This window comes from Channa argus, chromosome 20 (assembly GCF_033026475.1).
Source record: "Channa argus isolate prfri chromosome 20, Channa argus male v1.0, whole genome shotgun sequence".
NCBI classification, from domain to species: Eukaryota; Metazoa; Chordata; class Actinopteri; order Anabantiformes; family Channidae; genus Channa; species Channa argus.
The window spans coordinates 19,569,093-19,587,742 of NC_090216.1; the positions used below are offsets into that span (position 1 = coordinate 19,569,093).

At 39.2% G+C, this 18,650-nt stretch overlaps 1 protein-coding gene across 1 annotated transcript in view; it reads right to left on the reverse strand.

Annotated features, from left to right (window-relative positions):
- Window positions 1-833: 833 nt before the first annotated feature.
- llgl2 (LLGL scribble cell polarity complex component 2) overlaps window positions 834-18,650 on the reverse strand; it is a 37,795-nt gene continuing 19,978 nt past the window's right edge. The window contains exons 11-27 of the mRNA XM_067488375.1: window positions 16,400-16,611; window positions 15,576-15,643; window positions 15,335-15,488; window positions 10,890-10,994; window positions 9,758-9,853; window positions 9,414-9,610; window positions 8,473-8,620; window positions 8,220-8,367; window positions 8,015-8,131; window positions 7,737-7,903; window positions 7,365-7,629; window positions 5,789-5,933; window positions 5,675-5,703; window positions 5,408-5,455; window positions 4,999-5,041; window positions 2,748-2,810; window positions 834-2,661 (exon numbers count right to left, since the gene is read on the reverse strand). Coding sequence (XP_067344476.1) covers window positions 2,771-2,810; window positions 4,999-5,041; window positions 5,408-5,455; window positions 5,675-5,703; window positions 5,789-5,933; window positions 7,365-7,629; window positions 7,737-7,903; window positions 8,015-8,131; window positions 8,220-8,367; window positions 8,473-8,620; window positions 9,414-9,610; window positions 9,758-9,853; window positions 10,890-10,994; window positions 15,335-15,488; window positions 15,576-15,643; window positions 16,400-16,611 — 1,982 coding nt within the window. The 3' untranslated portion in view covers window positions 834-2,661; window positions 2,748-2,770. The remainder of the gene's footprint in view (window positions 2,662-2,747; window positions 2,811-4,998; window positions 5,042-5,407; window positions 5,456-5,674; window positions 5,704-5,788; window positions 5,934-7,364; window positions 7,630-7,736; window positions 7,904-8,014; window positions 8,132-8,219; window positions 8,368-8,472; window positions 8,621-9,413; window positions 9,611-9,757; window positions 9,854-10,889; window positions 10,995-15,334; window positions 15,489-15,575; window positions 15,644-16,399; window positions 16,612-18,650) is intronic.

Consider the following 18,650-nt stretch of genomic DNA (forward strand, 5'->3'; position numbering starts at 1 on the left):
TTCCAGTTATCTATGTAGCCCATATCATTTGCTGGACACCACCTAGACGAATGAATGAATGAATGACGACATGCCGCTGTGCATGTCATCACTGGTCAGATTTGGCAGGGGTCCAGAGAGAACTACGGAGTCACTACGGAGAACTACGAACCGTCACCCAGGTGGACTGGCTTCCCAGCTGCTCGGGAACTGCTGGGGGACAGCTAACAGGGGCTTACGCTAGGTCGGCCCACACCAGCTACTGGGGCCTGACTAGCTGGAATTTATTTTATGGTGTTGAGCCTCGCCTCCAAAGATGCAAAAATCTAATACCTATTAGAGATAACATTATCACTAAAAGAAGCAGAGGAAAAACTTAAAAAGAGAGAGAAGGAGAGACAGAGAAGCCATTGATAACAGCTAAGCTAGAGGCGCTAAGATAGGTTAAATTAGTTAACGTTAGGTAGTTACTTTTTAGAAGAGTGGCTGTAAAGTGGGTATTCGTGTAATACAAGCATATGTCACAATTCAAATAGTAACTCCTGTGTAGAGAAATAAGCAATTCTAAGTAAAATAAGAGCTACAATTATTTTCTGCAGAAGCCGGAAGTGACACAATACACTTACCGCAGGAGGTGTACATTTCCACTCTAAACTGAAGCGATAAAAAGCATGTTGAAAATTGGTAATTCTTTGTAACCTAGTGCAGAGGTGACTGCAATAACTAAATAAAAACAGACTTTCTTTCTTGGGGAAAATGTGAAATATTTATTCATAAGAAACTGTAGTGTGACATACATACATACAGACACGCACACACACACACACACACACACAAAACTAGAGTTCTCATAATCGGTTCACTACAAAAATATATTACAGATTGTTGCTAAAATACCCAGCATTCTTAGACACCGTACCAAAATATTTCCTTGTACGTTCTAAATAGCAGCCAACCCCAGTTACAAAAGGCCCACAGCTACAGAGTCACATATAGATACTGTATACATTAACTACAATGGCTTACAATTACATTCCTAAATAACATTCATTGCTGGCATAAAAATTGTATAAAAAAAAAGGAATCTGTGAAAACCAAACCTCATTGAAACATGGACCCTCCCCACCCCAGCATCACAAGCTCTGCAGTAGTGGAAAGAACTAGGTTAGCCGTATACAGTGGTAAAATACAGTTTTTAATATTAGCACTACTTTAGTATATCATGGGTATAATTATGTCTATAATACAAACATCAGTGTGATTCTGAAAACAACTTTTTATCCTTTTTTTCCTTCTGTTGGGGCATCACTGAAAACACTTTCAATGGGACAGTCAAAATATGAGGTAGTAGGACAGTTTTTTTTTTTTAAATGAATACATAACTATGACTCTGGTTCGCAATTACAAGATTCTGGATAAATGTTAAGACATTTGAATAATATTGAACCTGTTTAAGTGGTTTGATTAAAATACATAAAGTCAAAATTTGTGACGCTAAATGTGCTCTATTGGAGTGAGATCTGGTGACATTTGAGTAGATCTTTTAGTTATATTATTTTAACTTTGTGACATGGTGCATTGTCCTGGTGGAAGTAGCCATCTGGAGATGGATTCCCACTATCAGAATGTCACAAATGATAAAATTTTACTTTAAAAACAAACTCTAAAATGAGGTACAGACTCAAATGTGTGACTGAAAATTATGACTAATTATTAAAAATTGCACTATGAAATTTTTAAGATACTGAATAAAAAAAAGACAATATTATCAATAATATGAATAACAAATAATTAATATCTTAAGTATTGATTATTTTGTCAATCATGAATATTATAACAAGTCTACTTTTACCATAGTACTCCATAACCTGATTTAGTAGCTCAAAAAAAAAAAAAAAAATACTTTGTCTTAAAATATTTTACAAATTAATATCCCACAGGTTTAAAATAATTAATATTTATTTTAGATATTTCTCTATATTATGTTCCAGGTTTAGTTAAGCATGTTGTTTTCTGATGTAATCTCATAATTTTAAGTCACCATAACTGATTTTTGTATTTTTTTTGCTGGCAAAAATTTGCTTCCATGGTGGAAATATTTTCAAGGATTCATAATTTATTTAAAAAAGGGCACAAATCACATAAAATTCAGCTACAAATTTTTTTTTATCTTCATTATTTCAAATCAACCCACCCCTCCCTCAATTCCTTTCAGAAGAAAGTCTTTGTGGAAAGATACCTATTTAAGCACAGCATAAAATTGCAACTGCCACAAGGCTGGATGATTATATTACTGTTCAAGCTTCAAAGAGTAGCATTTATGGCAGACTTGAGATGCTGGTATTGATGAACTGTTTTGTGGCATTGGTCACAGGTCAGACATTTGCTTAATGGTTGTGGTCATGCTGTGATGATTTGTGTACAGTGTGTGGTCTTAAGGCACAGGTGGTGTTTCTCCCTTCAGACTCAGCCTACACAGTCTGTGGGGCTGAGACTACTGCCAAGAGCCATGTGGTCTTCTGGTGTCTCTCTGCAAGGGGCAACGGTGGGCTGCAAGTCAGTGTGAAGGTCAGCCATTAAAGCAAAGGGTCAAGGGTCAGTAGTGTGTGTGTGTCAGCTGAGCATGAGGCGACTGCTTCTGTTGGACAGCAGTATGCTTCAGACGCATCTAGACAGTTCTCTCTGAGGAGACAACACAAACTGACATTACTGTCTTAAGATTTCCAAAAATGTTAATCACAAATCCCTTAGTGCTTTCCAGGTCTCACCCTCCATGGCGGAGCAATCTTCCTCAAGCTACAGCGCTCTTCACATTATTCTCCAGGAATGACCTGTGGCAACACACAACAGCTACCATTAATGATGCTGTAATTTCAATTTTTGGACAGAAATGTATTGTTTACATTAAAATCTGTCTTACAATCAAAAGTCTGTTAACCAATTCAATTAAATGCTAATCGAATAAGGTATCGCTTTCATGACCATGCATCAGCAGTACATATAGATATAGTTTGTGTTTGTGCAATTAATGCCAGACTGCTAGAAATAAACACACACCTCCTCGCATATCAGAACTCTGCATTTGCCCATTCTGCAAGAAACTTTAAATCAAACTGTTGTTGCAGAGCTTAATGAGTGATATTGGCAACGGCTTAACCTTTGTGTGTTGGTATTCACCAGCCACTTCATGGAGTACAGTTGCTAGTAAATGGTAATGGTCTGCACTTATATAATGCTTTTCTGTCCATTGGCACTCAAAGCACTTTACACTGCTTCTTATTCACCTGTTGGAACATACAACCACACACATACCGATGGGGGAGCTGCTTCCAGCAGGATAATGCACCATGTCACAAAGTTAAAATAATATAACTGGTTTTGTTAACAATATGTTCAACCAGATCTCAGTCGAGTAGAGCAACTTTGGGATGTAGTGGCACAGGAGATTTCACATCATGGATGTGCAGCAACTACATGATGCTATCATGACAATATGGACCAGGGAATATTTTCAGCACTTTATTGAAACTATGCCATAGAGGATTAAGGCATTTCTGGGGGCTGGGGGGGTCTAACCCACGGTGGCGCAGGAAGGTAAAGCAGTTGTAAACCAATCTCGCAGTTGTTGGTTTGATCTGGCCAACACTTACCTGGAGCAACTAAATTAGGGTTTGGTGTCTTGCACAAGGTAACTTTGACATGTGACCAGAGGAGCCGGGGATTGAACCAACAACTGCAAGATTGGTAGATAACCGCTTTACCTTCCTGCGCCACAATGGGTTGGCCTTTTTCTCTGACTGTGATTTTCCTCTGACCTATGGCATCAACAAGCCAATTTCACCCTGAGAACGGCTGCTTACTGGATATTCTATTTTTCATACTAAACCCTAGAGCTGGTTGAACGTGTAGATCCGAGTAGATCAGCAGTATTCAAACCAGCCCATGTCAAATTTTAAAGTCATTTAAATCAACGTTCTTCCCTATTGTTACCCTTTGAATTTTGAGCCGATTGTCTTGGTTTGGGGCTACTGTTGTGCAAGAGGTAGAGCAGTTGTCCGCCAATCCCAGGGTTGTTTGTTCGATCCCTGGCTTCTCCTGTCACATTTCAAAGTGTCTTTAGCCCAAACCTAGTTGCTCCCATTAAGTGTAGGCCAGCTACATAGCAGCTCTCCCTTCGGTATGTGTGTGTGAGTTTGGATAGATGAATGAGAAGCACTGTAATGCGCTTTGAGTACCAATTGGTAGAAAAGTGCTATATAAGTGCAAAACTTTTAACATTTGATGTCTTACGTCTATATGTCTATTTTCATTAAGTTGCTGCTATATAATTGGTTTATTAGATATTTGTGCAAGTAAGCAGTTGAACAAGTGTATGTGATAAAAAACATTACTGTTTGCCAGGGGTCTCAAAACTCAATCGGTGTTGGTCGTTAACGCTGGTAACATTGACTTCATCCAGCTCGAAGTCAAACATGCTCATTTCAAACAGAGTAAGAAGTAGTAATTCTATGAGGGTTATGTGACGTTTCATGGGCGCCTCAATAGTTGTGCAATGTCTCTCTGCTTGCATCAAGGTCCGGCCGATGGCCGCCCCCGGGAGCCTACCTACAGGATTGGTAGGTTCGTTCAGCTTCAGCTTGCACAAAAAAGGAACCTTCCGCATACAACGCACTACGATGCCATTCATATAAAACTCGCCGGATCTTTCAGTTCTGACATCTGCTTTGTAGGTAGGTTTTCAAATGCTCTACATAAGCTGCTAACTGTTTCAAGACCTCCCCTCTACATAGCTACCAGACTTATGGACCAGCAATGCAGATTAGAAACTGTTAAATTATCTGTCAATATTTTGTTCTTCACTTTTACAAGTAGATAATGTAAGGATGACTTAGGCTAACAATAAATAAGTAAAAAGTAAAAAAAACAAAAAACACACACAAAAACAAAAAAACTAAATTGTTATTAACGTTTATGTATTTTCACAAAGCCCGGCACCCAGGCTGAATGGCTGATACTTACGTCTGGTCTGATTCTAGTGACTTCTGAATCTCCTGAAGTACTTCTGCAAAAAACAAAACAAAAAATAAACAAACAAACAAAAACAAACAAAAAAAAACTCTAAATAACCAATGATCTTAACATCCCACACAAAAGTTCAGTCAAATGAGGACACAGCTTGCTAGGGTCAAAGTGGACCAGTCATGCAATGTGATATTTGATTAACAGTGCTGTGCTATAGTCCAGATTCCCAACCTGCTCATTTGGGTATGTCTGATAACAAATTGAGCGGAAAGCTGACATACCAGTTAGGAGGAGTAATTACATCCAAGGTCAGACTTTAGGTATACAAAACAAACTGTAGAAGAGGTGTCTATGTCACGTGTTTAATACATTTTCTTCTTCATCTCTCACTATATTGAGTACTCACTCTCGTCATTCAGCAAAGCATGCTCCATAACACGTCTAGCTGCACTTTCTGAAACAAATCGGCAACAGGCAAAGACAGGGTCAACACAGTCAGCTAGAAAAAAAAGGTGTGTGTGTGCATGTGTAAAAAAAACAGACAACACACACACGAGCTACAAAACGTCTCGCATATAAATAAATTTGGATAAGTGGCATTCTTTCGGAGATAGATGCACGTTTAGGTATAATGATGTGTTTTCAGTCATTGGTGGCATGAAAGGCATTTTACCTGCATCCTCACTCTCTTGTCGGGCATTCCTAGAGAGACAGAAAAGATAAATATCCAAATGCCATATCCAGAATGCAGAAGGCTTTGCAGGATAAAATGAAGACGTGTGTATACCTTTGAGCTCTATTATCTGGCTGTGGTCTGTGCAGGGTGGAGGTGCCTGAACGAAGAGGGACATCCACCAGACAACGAGGCTCTACTACATTACGTGTAGATAGAGAGAACCGTTCAAACTCTGATGGAGACATAAGGTAGAAGCCTATGGGAAGACGACAACAAGAGAGGAAGTTTTTAAGAGGTGCATTTAACACAGAACTAACATTAAGCTACAAAACATTAAGGTTCTAATGTGGAGGCATTGTATTATTTTTCTTGATACACTTAATCTTGCTATTTTCTGCAGAAACCACATGTACAGTAGATAAACCTGCAAATTTCCTGTGTTATGAGGACCCCAACATAATAAACCGGTTTTGTATTGCCATCTTATTGTATAAAAAGACTGTACATCCATCAGCCATTACCACTGCTAGTCCTAATAAAGTCATGGGAGACAATATTCAGCATTCTCTGAGCAGTCTGTAGCTACTGTCCACAGCCCCATACAAAGCAAAATGTGACACTGTGTGCAGAGATGGTAAATGTAAAAAACCCAAAACTCAAGTTAAAGTATGGGGCTAACAAATTCTCCACTACAAGTACCACTTAAAATCTTTTACTCAAGAAAAGGTGGTAAGATTATCTACATTTTACTTAGAGCCTAATGTTCTAATCATTGAGCCAATAGGCCACACAGGAGTATACTCAGACTTTTTAGGCCAAGGACATTTTGCTCCCTTTCCTTAGAACAGGGGTGCCCAATACGTTGATCGTGATCTACCGGTCGATCGCAAAGGTAGAATGCATAGAATTAACAAAGTAGATGTCAGCCGATCATCCGTCCTCACTATGTAATTTGTCACTTGATTGACGTACAGGGCAGCCAATCTGACATCTGATTTTTTCTGACACATGACTCACCGCGCATGCATAAAACGGCACCAAGTGCTGCGAAACTCTAGCGAGCTAGCGAGATAGCCTCCCGACTATGCATCCTTGGCTGATTCAATTCATTGCAAGTCATTAGAGTAAGGTAATGACAAAAATGTACAGAGTTGTATTGTGCAATATGGGTTCATTTAGTTATGCAAGCTACACATATGTTGTGCATATAAAGAATTCTCAATATATTAATAAATAAATACATGTTTAGTATTTATATAGTAGGTAGATAATTTTGACTTTGTCATTTTATTAGTAGCTCACAAGCCAAAAAATTGTGGGCACCCCTGCCTTTGTGAACCTTCATTCTCTGGTATGGCTGCAATAAAGACTGAGCACAGGGCTCGCTTTCCCATTTAATGAAAGGCAGGCACACCTATCTCAATGATTTAAATTTAGTTTATGTCATGCAAAATTGAATTGGAAAAGAGAACTGAATTTATGCAGGAAAAGTGTTAAACAGATGTTTTGAAAAAGAGGGTAAAGAGCTATCGTACTATGTGTTTTGTGAAAATGTTTTTGTTAGATTGTGAACAGTTAGAATGGGTTCCTTAAAGAAACTGCTCCTCTCTAAGGGGTCCCTGACTTAAAAATCTTTGGAAACTCCTCAAATAAAGGACCGGGGCTTAACGTGTTAGTATTACTTTACCCTGGCCATGCTTTGTGAAAACGCAGGAGGCAATGCCACTGACGTCCTCTCGGCGAATGCAGTTGTACTGAACCTGCATCTTGATTGAAGGCAGTGATACCACATGTACATCTCCCTGATTGGTCAAAACAGTCAGGCCGCTCTCGCCATAGTCCTCTGTGCGACTGCTGCCAAACCAGGCAACGCCCACCCTCCTAACTCTGGAGCCATCTACAGCTGTCAGCTTCAACTTCATCTTAGCACTCACTTTAGGCAGGGTGAAAACCTGAACAGACACGGACATAGTTGATATTAACAAATTTCTCGCAAAATAAAGTGCATCATATAGAGGCAAAGTTAATAGTAAATGCTGATTGTGTGTACGATTCTGACCTTAAACTGTTCCTCAGATATGACTAATAGGTGGTGTGATCCGTGCATGTCAGGTGAGCGAGCTAGGTCATGGGCCACCTCCAGAGGTTCAGGGAGAGGAACACCATGACCGTCCAACACTACAATGCTGACAACAGGAGCCCGGTGCATCAGCTGGATTTCCTTAGCTAGATTCACGTGAGTGACAAAGATGAGACATCAAGACATGAAGACATAAGTGGGAAAAACATTTAAATGGGGGGGGGGGATTTGCTGCAGTATTTAGCAGTATTTGCTACCCTGCTGTGCTGTGACAGGTTCATCTGCTCTGTGCTCTACAGGAGGAAGACGAAGCATGTAGGCAAAGACACAACCACCATTTGTTCCTGCCCAAAGAGAGGGTGTGTTGTGTGAACCTGTGAGAAGATGAAAAGAAGTGAAAAACCTGATGTATGGTAAATGTTGTCTTAGGGGCTTCAGTTATTGCCTGAAGGTGTAACTCACTGTCTAAAAGGAAGGTGTCAGCAAAGTAGAGCGTCCGTACAAGACCAGTGAAAGAGTCATCTGAAGAGCGAGCCTCGATCTTCCTTTGAACAGGAGCCAACTCCATCTCGGCTAGCTCAGCCTCCAGACGAGCGTTTGCATCCTGAAGCTGCTCAGAAAGCAGCAAAGAGTAATGTAGGGGCTGCCTTTTCCACTGTACAGATGTAATCACTCACTTACTAGAACAGCAGTGCAATAAAGAATTGTTGTCTACCTTAGCAGCGTTGTTGACATGATGTTTCCTTAGTGAGACTCTGCTGCGTCTGATTCTCCTAAAGGACTGTCGGAGAGATTTCTTTATACTCTTTACCCTGGAGAGAGCACCCTCCATAGCAAGCTGATCGGTAGGGTTTAGAGTGCATCTACAGAGCAGGAAACAATGTAAAATTAGTTGTTTGAAAAACTTTCCGTCACAACAGATAAAAAAGAAAATGTCTGAAATGTACTTAAAAAGTGACAAATGTTGCAGTCACAGAGGTGAAACATGAATATTGTTTAGTCCATTCTTTAAGGTGTAGGTGTTCCTGAACAGTTTTAGTTGTAATAACTTACAGACACTACATTTACCCTCACAAGACAAGACATGATATAACTAAATAATTTATGTGTTGTGTTGAACAGTCTTTAAATCAAGTATCTGTACCAAGAGCATATTTCACTTTCTACAGCCATAACTGCTAGTGTCAACAGCAGCATTACAGGAAGATTATTAGTATTAGAGAAGGGATTCTCAACTGTGGTCCTCAGGGATCCCTGCCCTGCTTTTTTTTCCCGGCACTACTCACAGGGTATTACCGGTTTAGTCACTCTGAAACTGGAAGATTCTATCTTAGAGGGGGATGGAATGGGGGAAGATAAAGTAAATAAGTATATTTTAACTTATGATAGACTGAACAAATTTTATCTAGGTAATCAGTAGCAGGTAGGGTTATAGATTGGCAGCCACAGTTGAGAAACAAGTAGGGCAGGGGTCCCTAAGGACCAGGGGTGGGAACCTTAGTACCAATACCTTAGTAGCAGTTATTAACAGTATTTTTTTACTGTGCAAGTGCAAAAACAAATAAACAAATAAATAAAAGGAACAGAGAATTAATTCCTGAAAGTACAAACTTGCATCAATGCTCCAAAAACACAGCTATTTCTTTGTCTCCTTACTTTACGAGGACATTGCTCTTCTGTTGGTAGTCGTACAGGCCAAAACCATGGCTAGTGCCAAAAGCTACAAGCTTCCACTCTGAGTGCAGGGTGAGAGCGGTGACCACGGCAGGAGGCTGGCACTGGACAAGAGCAAAGGGCTGGAAACCTGGAGGAAACAGCACTGGCTCTTCTCGCACATCCAGCCGAGTGTGACCCTAATCAAAACCATTAACAAAAGGGTACAGACAATTTAAGAATCCTGTAAGCTTATTATAACATACTATACCCTATTGTACCTTGCAGAGAATGACAAGTCATCATTAAAACAGCTAACCGATGAGTATTGCGTTTGTGCAGCATACCTTCCAGCGGAATCCCTCTTGGCCCTGCAGCACGTCTACAACTTTGGCCTCAACAGTGTGCTCTGCTGCCTCATCGTTCAACTCCAGCACCAGGATCTACATCGGCAAACACAAATAAACAAACAAAACTAATAGTGAAACTAAATTTCTCTAACACAAAGTGTCATGTAAAAGTCTAAATAAGTTACTTTCCTCTGTGGATTTTTAAAATTCAGACTGTTTTTTTATCACCATAAGTCTTTCCTATCTCTCCCCCTGCACAGTCACTCTGCTTGACTTGTTCATTTTAAAAGTAGCTCACAAGGCACAAGCAGAGAGAAAGTAAAAATCAGAGAGCAGCATTTTCCATCAATATACAGTTAAATTCTGTACACCAGGCTTCCAAATCAAGTTAGAGGTATAGGAGAAATTAGGTTACTCTTGTGCTGCATTTAAATGCCATTCCCCGATTACCAGAGAAAGCTGATTTCTCGAGTACCCTGGTTATCTAAGTCCATGTAAATGCAGTCATTGTGTTGTATAGAATTTAAATAATAAGGGGTTTAAATGAACAATTAAAACCATGGGAGTCAGCACCACATTGACTGTCATATTCTACAATCTTTAACTGAAATATGAGAGAACAGAGGTTTATCAATGTCATGTCCAAAGAAAACTTTTTCGAAAGTAGAAAAAGTGCTTTAGACAATGTGAAAAAAATTAGGGGCAGGGGTGGCCAATACGTCGATCGCGATCTACCGGTCGATTGCAAAGGTAGATGGAATTAACCAAGTAGACGTCAGCCGATCATCTGTCCACACTATGTAATTTCTCACTTGATTCACGTACAGGGCAGCCAATCTAACACCTGATTTTTTTGACACATGGCTCACCGCGATTGCGCATGCATACAACAGCACCAAGTGCTGCATCCCTGGCTGATTCTATTCAGTGCAATTGATCAGAGTAAAGTAATGACAAAACATATTGTGCATATAAAGAATTCTCAATATATTAATAAATACATGTTTTGTATTATTATAGTAGGTAGATCATTTTGACTTGTTCATTTTATAATTAGCTCAAAAGCCAAAAAAGTGTGGGTTCCCCTGCATTAGAGCATTCAAAACAAACATTACACATGGCATTTTACCTGTCCAGCTGTGCCAGCCACAGTCAGATAACCACTGTATTTGCAAAGATGAATCTTCTGAATGCCAAGACGTGGGTCATCACTGTAGGGGTCAAAACATCCAACCTGGACAATAATTAATGAAAAAGAAATCTTTGTACATTAGATATTTAGTATTTCCTAAACTTCCAACAATGTAACCTGATCACAATTTCTATCATTTAAAAACTTTCCCATTTTTTCTGGAATAAAAATTATAATCTCCTACAAAAAACCCCACTATACACACTATACAAATGATGTCAAAAGCTCAGCGGTAGGGCTATGCAATATGGGAAAAAAAAAAAACAATAACACTGCAATATATGCTGCTATATAAAAAAAATTAATTTCACCAAATGACTTCAAAGCTATATTTGGAAAATAAATATCTGGTATGGTTGGGGTGATTCTGAAGGAAGCATCTGCATAGAGAGTAAAACCAACAAACAAACAAACAAACAAACAAAAACACACAAAGATGAAAAAATGTTTTTATATGAAAACAACTCTGCAAGAGAACCTTCTTTCAAGTTCTTTCACGAACTTTATTGCTATGCACAATATCATGTACGTTCAGACTCCACAAGTGCTAGGGAAAAGTCCATTTATGGCAGATAAAATTAAACTGGTTTATATTAATTTCTATTACTTCACACCCTAAAAAGGATGAGTAAGGGACGTACATCAAGCTTACATTCACCTTGTCACAGTGACGCTCCTGTTGATGTTTTTTAAATGCAGAATTATGCTTCTCTGTCGATTAACGTAAATGTCTACGCAGACCTCGACACTGAAGGGGAATATGGGTACCATAGGTCACAGAGGCCCGCAGGGGTCTGACGTGTACACCTCCCAAATCTTGACAAAGTGTTGTGCAGAGATGTGCAGTGACAAGCTGATTGGTTAACGTCATAGGGTCGAGAGACAGGATTAAAAGGGAAAGGAAACAAAATTAGCTAAAGTTAGCTTAATGAAAAATGTGCCAGGTGTGCTACGGGAAGATCAATATATGACGGAGGTCGGTTGACTGTCATTTGGCAAAGGCACAGGAATTTAATGGTGAGGAAATTAAAGACTAGAACAGGAAGCTAAAAGTTCTTAAAGAGAAAATGGCAGTCCTGAATTCAAAGAACGGTTGAAAAAGCAGATAAGACATACTAAAAGATGGAACCAAAAAATGAAGGTCATGAAAAAACAAAAACAAACAAAACACTGAATGAATAAAGATGATGATGAATTAATTAGCTTTGTCAAATAAGTCAAACTGCAAATGGTACAGAACATGGACGAGATAGTGGAAACTGTTCACTTTGTTTGCAGAAAGAAAAGAAGAAAACCCAGGTGATAATCCAGTTTGTTAAACGGCATGACAGAGATGGTATCTGAAGACGGACAACTGAGTCGGACAAATGCAAACAAGCAAAAATTTATTTCTTAAACGATTAAAACAGGGCCGACAGGAAGTGAGAAAGGCTGGGAAGAAGGCGCATTTCGAAGGTCCCTTCGGCTCTGTTAATGAACAAAAGATGTAGATCTGGCTCTAATGTGTTTAAAAACTATCAATTTATAAAAGATAAGTTTGTAAAAGTGAAGGGGTGGACAATCTTGAAGAGGAACACCAAAGTTTTTTTCCATGTTCATTAGAAGTTACAGTTTTTATATTTTTCTTGGCTACTTCTCATCTTTATTTTAAAATCTGATATTTCTTTAAATGTAAGAGTATTTAAATATAAAGTGAGTACACTGCACATTTTTTTTTTACAAGAGACTAATTTATCTGAAAAGGAGGTTTCTGTTTGGAGAGATCAGTGGGGGGAATCTATGGTTTTCTGTAATGGTACTAATGGATATGGAGGCATGGTCATCTGTCCTACTAGATTACTTGGAGAGATTGTTGCATGTAAAAAGGACACCAATGGTAAATGATCTGCAATTGTATAGCACTTATCTACCTATTGGCACTCAAAGCGCTTCTTATTCACCCATTCACAATCACACACACACCGATGGAGGAGCTGCTAGCTGGCCGACAGTCAACGAGAGCAACTAAGTTGGGGTTCAGTTTCTTGCTTAAGGAAATTTTGACATGTGACCAGAGGAGCCGGGGATTGAACTGCAACTAGTGGACTTGTGGATTACCGCTCTCCTTACTGCGCCACAGTCGGCTTCTTCTTTGCATGGAACAGCTTTAACTTACATTCTGGGATTGCATTGCGGAGTGTGTTCACAGACATCGATTTCTGTAAGTGTTCTTAAGCCTATGCAGCGATGTAAGATAGAGTATCATGCCTGTTTTTAATTCAGTGCTGCCTGAAGATCACGTGCATCCATTTTTGTTCTCGACCTTGTCCCTTGTGCCCAGAGATTCCTCCTGATTTTCTGAATATTTTGATGATACTATATATTGTAGATTGTGGGATCTTCAAAATCTTTGCAATTTTACATTGGGAAAAATACTTCTGAAATTGTTCCACAATATTTAGATGCAGTTTGACACAGATTGGTGAACTTTTACCTATTTTTACAGTCTAGAAGCGCACATCTCTGGAACCGATCACCCAGTTATGTTACCGACCTGTTGCTGGTAAACTAATTAGTTGTCAAATGCTTCTCCATTTGTTTTTGATTTTCTGCAATTACTTTTCCAGCCTTTTGTTGCCCCGTGCCAACTTTTTTGAGATGTGTTGCTGCCATCAAATTCCAAATTAGTTAATATGTTCAATGAAATGATACAAGATGTTGAAACTGAGACATTGTAAGTTGTTTACATAGTTGCTCCCAGTGAGTTATGGCCAACTGCATAGCAGCTCCCCCATTGGTGTATGATTGCGTGATTGTGAATGGGTGAATAAGAAGCAGTGTAAAGTGCTTTGAGTTCCAGTAGGTAGAAAAGCGCTATATAAGTGCAAAACATTTATATCAGTTTTCCTAGTCTGAGATGGAAATGCTTTCTATTTTTATTAAAAGCTTTTAAGACATTCATCCATTTTAGGGAGCAGTTTGCTCATCACACAGCTGATGATACAGTAAATAAATTATAGACTAACTAAACCTCTCTCTAAATTTCCAGATCTAAACTTCAAAATCTCTAAATCTCAATCAATTCTAGTTTTTTTTTTCTGAGATCCCTGTTAAAGGTGAGGCAAAATAGTTAAATAAATCATAAATGGTCTGAACATATATAGCACTTTTGTAACTATTCGTACTCAAAGCATTTTACACTTCTTCTCATTCACCCATTCGCTCTCACAATCACACACACCCACTGATGGGGGCCTACACTGACCGGAAGCAACTAAATTGGGGTTCAGTGTCTTGCTCAAGGACACTTGGACATGTGACAGGAGGAGCCCGGGACCAAACCAACTACCCTGGGATTGGTGGATGACTCCTCTAACTCCTGCACCACAGTCACCCCAGAAATGGGAATTTAAAGACAAGAGAAAACATATAAATACATTTATGAAGAAAATTCTGAAACATTAAATATTTCCACAGCCCATATAATATAATCCAAAAAGAATTAAAAATCAGAAATTTAACCAGATACTGGTATCTCTTCATATCACCAAAGGCAAAAGATACTAATTTCAAAATTATATCTACCCATGCAATGACAATAAACACAACCGGCACCATTTTGAAATGGGCGAGCCTTCTGGATTCAAACAAGCCCACATCTATGTTTCTGCGACACGGATTTGCCCTTTAGGGGACCTATAAACCAATCATAGCCCCCGACAGATGATTCTTGGGCCAACCTATGGTGTTCATTCCATTTGATGATGTAACAACGTTCCATAGCCAATAATAGGTTGGCAATCCGTAAATGGCAGTGGCCCCTTATTCTCAGTGAAATGCGCCTATTTCACTGAGAATAACGGGCACGTGCACTGCGCATGCAGGATGCACAACATTTAATTTAGCACAAAGGAACAGATAGATAACTTATCTGATAAGCCAATATGATTAGTTTTTTCTAGTTTTGTAAAATATGGTGTTATGCAGTCCAAATGGACACTTTGGTGTCTGCCTGGCAAAAACAATCCAGAAAGCTAGTTTTCTGTTATTTTTTCACATAATTTGGAATATTTCTGGTCCACAAGTGTGCCTGTTAGTCCATTTATTTGTTTGTTTTGTTTTTCCTGTTCCTTGTTTATATTCAGGTCATGGGTGATGATTAGCAGGAGCTGGTCATGTTTTGTTTGAAAAGCGGAATAACTGGTTAGTGACTGGCTGTTAATGAAAGAGCCTGCATGTCACCAAGAAAAAAAAAAAATCCAAAATCCAAGAATACGGAAATCAGATAGACTTCTCTTGTAGCCTGGTTAGGTTTGAAAAGATACATGGTACAGCCCTATAAAGTGGTATTCAGCACTATGAGTAAAGTAATCTTTATGTGTAGTTGTGATGCCCAGACACACCTTTCTAAATGGTGGCCACTCTCCTTCAGAGCCTTGGTTCATGTTATCATTGGGATCAGCTTCCGTGTCGAACACTCCAGCTGTGCTTAACTTGTACATGGGATGCAGACAGACTCCTGATGCATCCCAGAAACGCACAGTTCCATCCTCATGGCTAAAAACACAAGTTACATTAGAATGATTACCATTATGTAAAATAAAATATAATGAACAAATCTTTTTAAATTTCAGCCAGACTGACCCGGTGAGGAGCAGGTCTCTCTGGGGAGGACCTGGAGCCAGGTTCTGGCCTCCTCTTATTGGCCAAACCTAAAGGGACAGAGGGGAAAATGAAGTTTAACAATAATACTGACTTAGAATTGAGATTAGCAAATGTTAAAAAGGTACAGTTTGATTAGAATCTTGCTTTAAAAGTAGAGATTTCCCAATGCCCAGTACCTGTATTGGGGTCTTATCCTGCATTTATGTACTTCTGACACTGCACCCCATACCATTTTGAGGTCTGTGGCTTAGAGCAGTTTATAGATAAATGACGAATGCAAGCTTGGACGTGCTAAAGTCTTGTCAGTCATCCTCATGTTTCTCAATATTATTTTTAAGAATGTTTATTTACTACTGACCACAACAACAACCAGGGTTATATATAGTAACTAGAATGTTTTCCAAAGGTATTTCACCTCCATATTCCTCTGTAGACTATACAGCCCATGATGTCCGCACTTCTCCAACCAGGATCTCCTGAATCTGTGCTTTGTCTTTTTTCTTTTTGTTTTTGTTCAGCGAAAGTCATCACCATATTTGTTTTGGCAGAACAATGTGCAAGAATTTTCATTCTTGTGCGATTTACAGAACAATTTAGTCCTTGTATCTGTACTTGGTTTCAGGGGGTACTCAAATATAAGTGCTTGCACTTGGGAAAAGTAGTATCGGGGCATTCTTACTTTAAAGAGCAGTAAATGGCTTCATATATAATGAACGATATTAACACAAATGGCTGCAGAGAATCCATACATTTTTATTTAACATAGAAACACAAACTTATGCTGACATTTTTCCAGTGTGTACCTTTTTTGAGTAGTGTGTTTTCTGCAGGTTTCCAGCAGAGATGATCCTTTCCCATAGTTTGAGGGGTATAGCAGAGATGTGGTGAGAGCAGGTGATGGCTGAGCTGTGGAGCGGAACCAGATATGGCGTCTGAATGACCGGCCAGCCCTGTGTCTGTAGGTCAATTACCACCAGCTCTTCCTCCGCCAGGACCACAAGCGCACTGGGATCTCCTGCAAATGAATGATGATTTTCATATATTACACAAACACAAGCATTTAGAAAAAGTTAATATATACAATACTCAAAGCACTTTACAGAATAAAGTCAAAACTATAAAGATTTATAGAGAAAACCCAACAATTTTCCCTTGAGCAAGCCGTAGGCAACACTGGAGATTAAAAACTTCCTTTAACGGAAGAAACCTCCAGCAGAACCAGGCTCAGGTGAGTGGCCATCTGCATTGACCGGTTGGGGTGAGTGGAAAGTGGAGAGAGAAAAGAAAAAGGACAACAACAACAACAAAAAAACAACAACAAAACATTGGGTAAGTTGGTAGGACCAGTGGTTGTGCACTGGAAAACACACAGCTCCAAAGCCAGGGACACCTGCAGAAAGGGACAGAGGGAGGGAGAAAGAAAAGGAGGAAGAGAACTAGGGGAGAAAGAAGACACAAAGTTAATGTCATATAGTGGTGAAAATTGTGGGGTGAGACAAGAGGAGAGAGAGACAAAAGGAAGAAAGATGCTCAGTGCATCGAGGGTGGGTCCCCCAGCAGTCTAAGCCTATATAGCAGCATGACTATAACTAACTATAAGATTCGTCAAAGAGGAAGGTTTTGAAGCCTAGACTTAAAAGGAGAGAGGGTGTCTACTTCCCGAATCTGAACTGTGAGCTGGTTCCACAGGAGAGGAGCTTGATAGCTAAAGGCCCTTCCTCCCATTCTATCTTTGGAAATTCTGGGAAGCACAAGTAGGCCTGGATTCTGAGATCGAAGCGGTCTACTCTGGATGATATGGAACTATGAGGTCTACTATATATGAAAGAGCCTGACCATTCAGAGCTTTATATGCAAGAAGCTGGGTTTTCAATTCTATTCTAGATTTTATGGGAAGCTAGTGAAGGTGAAATATGATCTCTCTTGTAGTTCCTTTCAGAACTCTTGCTGTAGCATTTTGTAATAATTGCAGGCTCTTTATGGAGTTACTAGGACATCCCAAAAGTAGGGAATTACAGTAATCCTAATTTTGGAAATGTTCCGTAGGTGGAAGAAGGCTGTTCTAGAGATTTGTTTTATATGCAAAGTAAAGGACAAATCCTGGTCAAAAATAACACCAAGGTTCCTTGCAGTAGTACTGGAGGCCAGAGCTAGGCCATCTAGAGTAACAATATGGTTGAACAGCATATTTCTGAGATTGTTAGGCCCAAATACTATGACTTCAGTCAAGGGTCAAGACAGGGCTTTTTTTGTGGTTGTTAGACAGGTTGTTACTGTAGATGAGGTAATAGTTGAAGTTAGCTCAGCGAGCTTTATGGGTAAAAAGCTTTATTGATGATTCTAGCACTGTTGTACATAAAAATCTATCTGTAATATTTGGAGGGAGGATCTGGTGAATTCTCTCTCTAATAGCTACAATTTTATTCACAACGATAGTCATAAGGTTTGGTGCTTCAAGTTAACGGAATACTAGGCTCTACTGGAACTATGGCTCTTAGTCAGCCTGGCTAAGAGCTGTAAAGAAACCAGGAGTTGTTCTTGTTTTCCCTCTATAAACGATGAATAATATGCTCTTCTGGTTTACTACCTTCTTTTTCAGAGGGGCAACACTATAGAGTATCGAACGTAGTGAGGCTGCAGAATTATCAACAAGATAATCGACTTGCGCAGGAGTAAAGTTAAGGTGGCTACTCTCCATTGTATTGAAATAAGTGAAGTGAAGTTAATGAAAAATCGTTTTTTGTTTTTTTTGTTTACAGCATTTTCACTTAAGCACCTGCTGTAGTGGTATTTTCTAACTGCTGTATAGTCCATTATTGTAAATTCAAATGTTATTAGAAAATGGTTAGACAGAAGATAATTATGAGGAAATACGGTTAAATTATTACTTTCAATGCCATATGTAAGGAAAAGGTGTGACTAAAACAGTGAGTAGGTTTATTTACATTTAATAATGAATTAAAGACAGTGGTGAGGGAGTTACTTTCAGCAGCTACATGAATGTTACCCACTATAAGCACTAAATCTGATAGAAAATCTGAAAATTTAATCAAA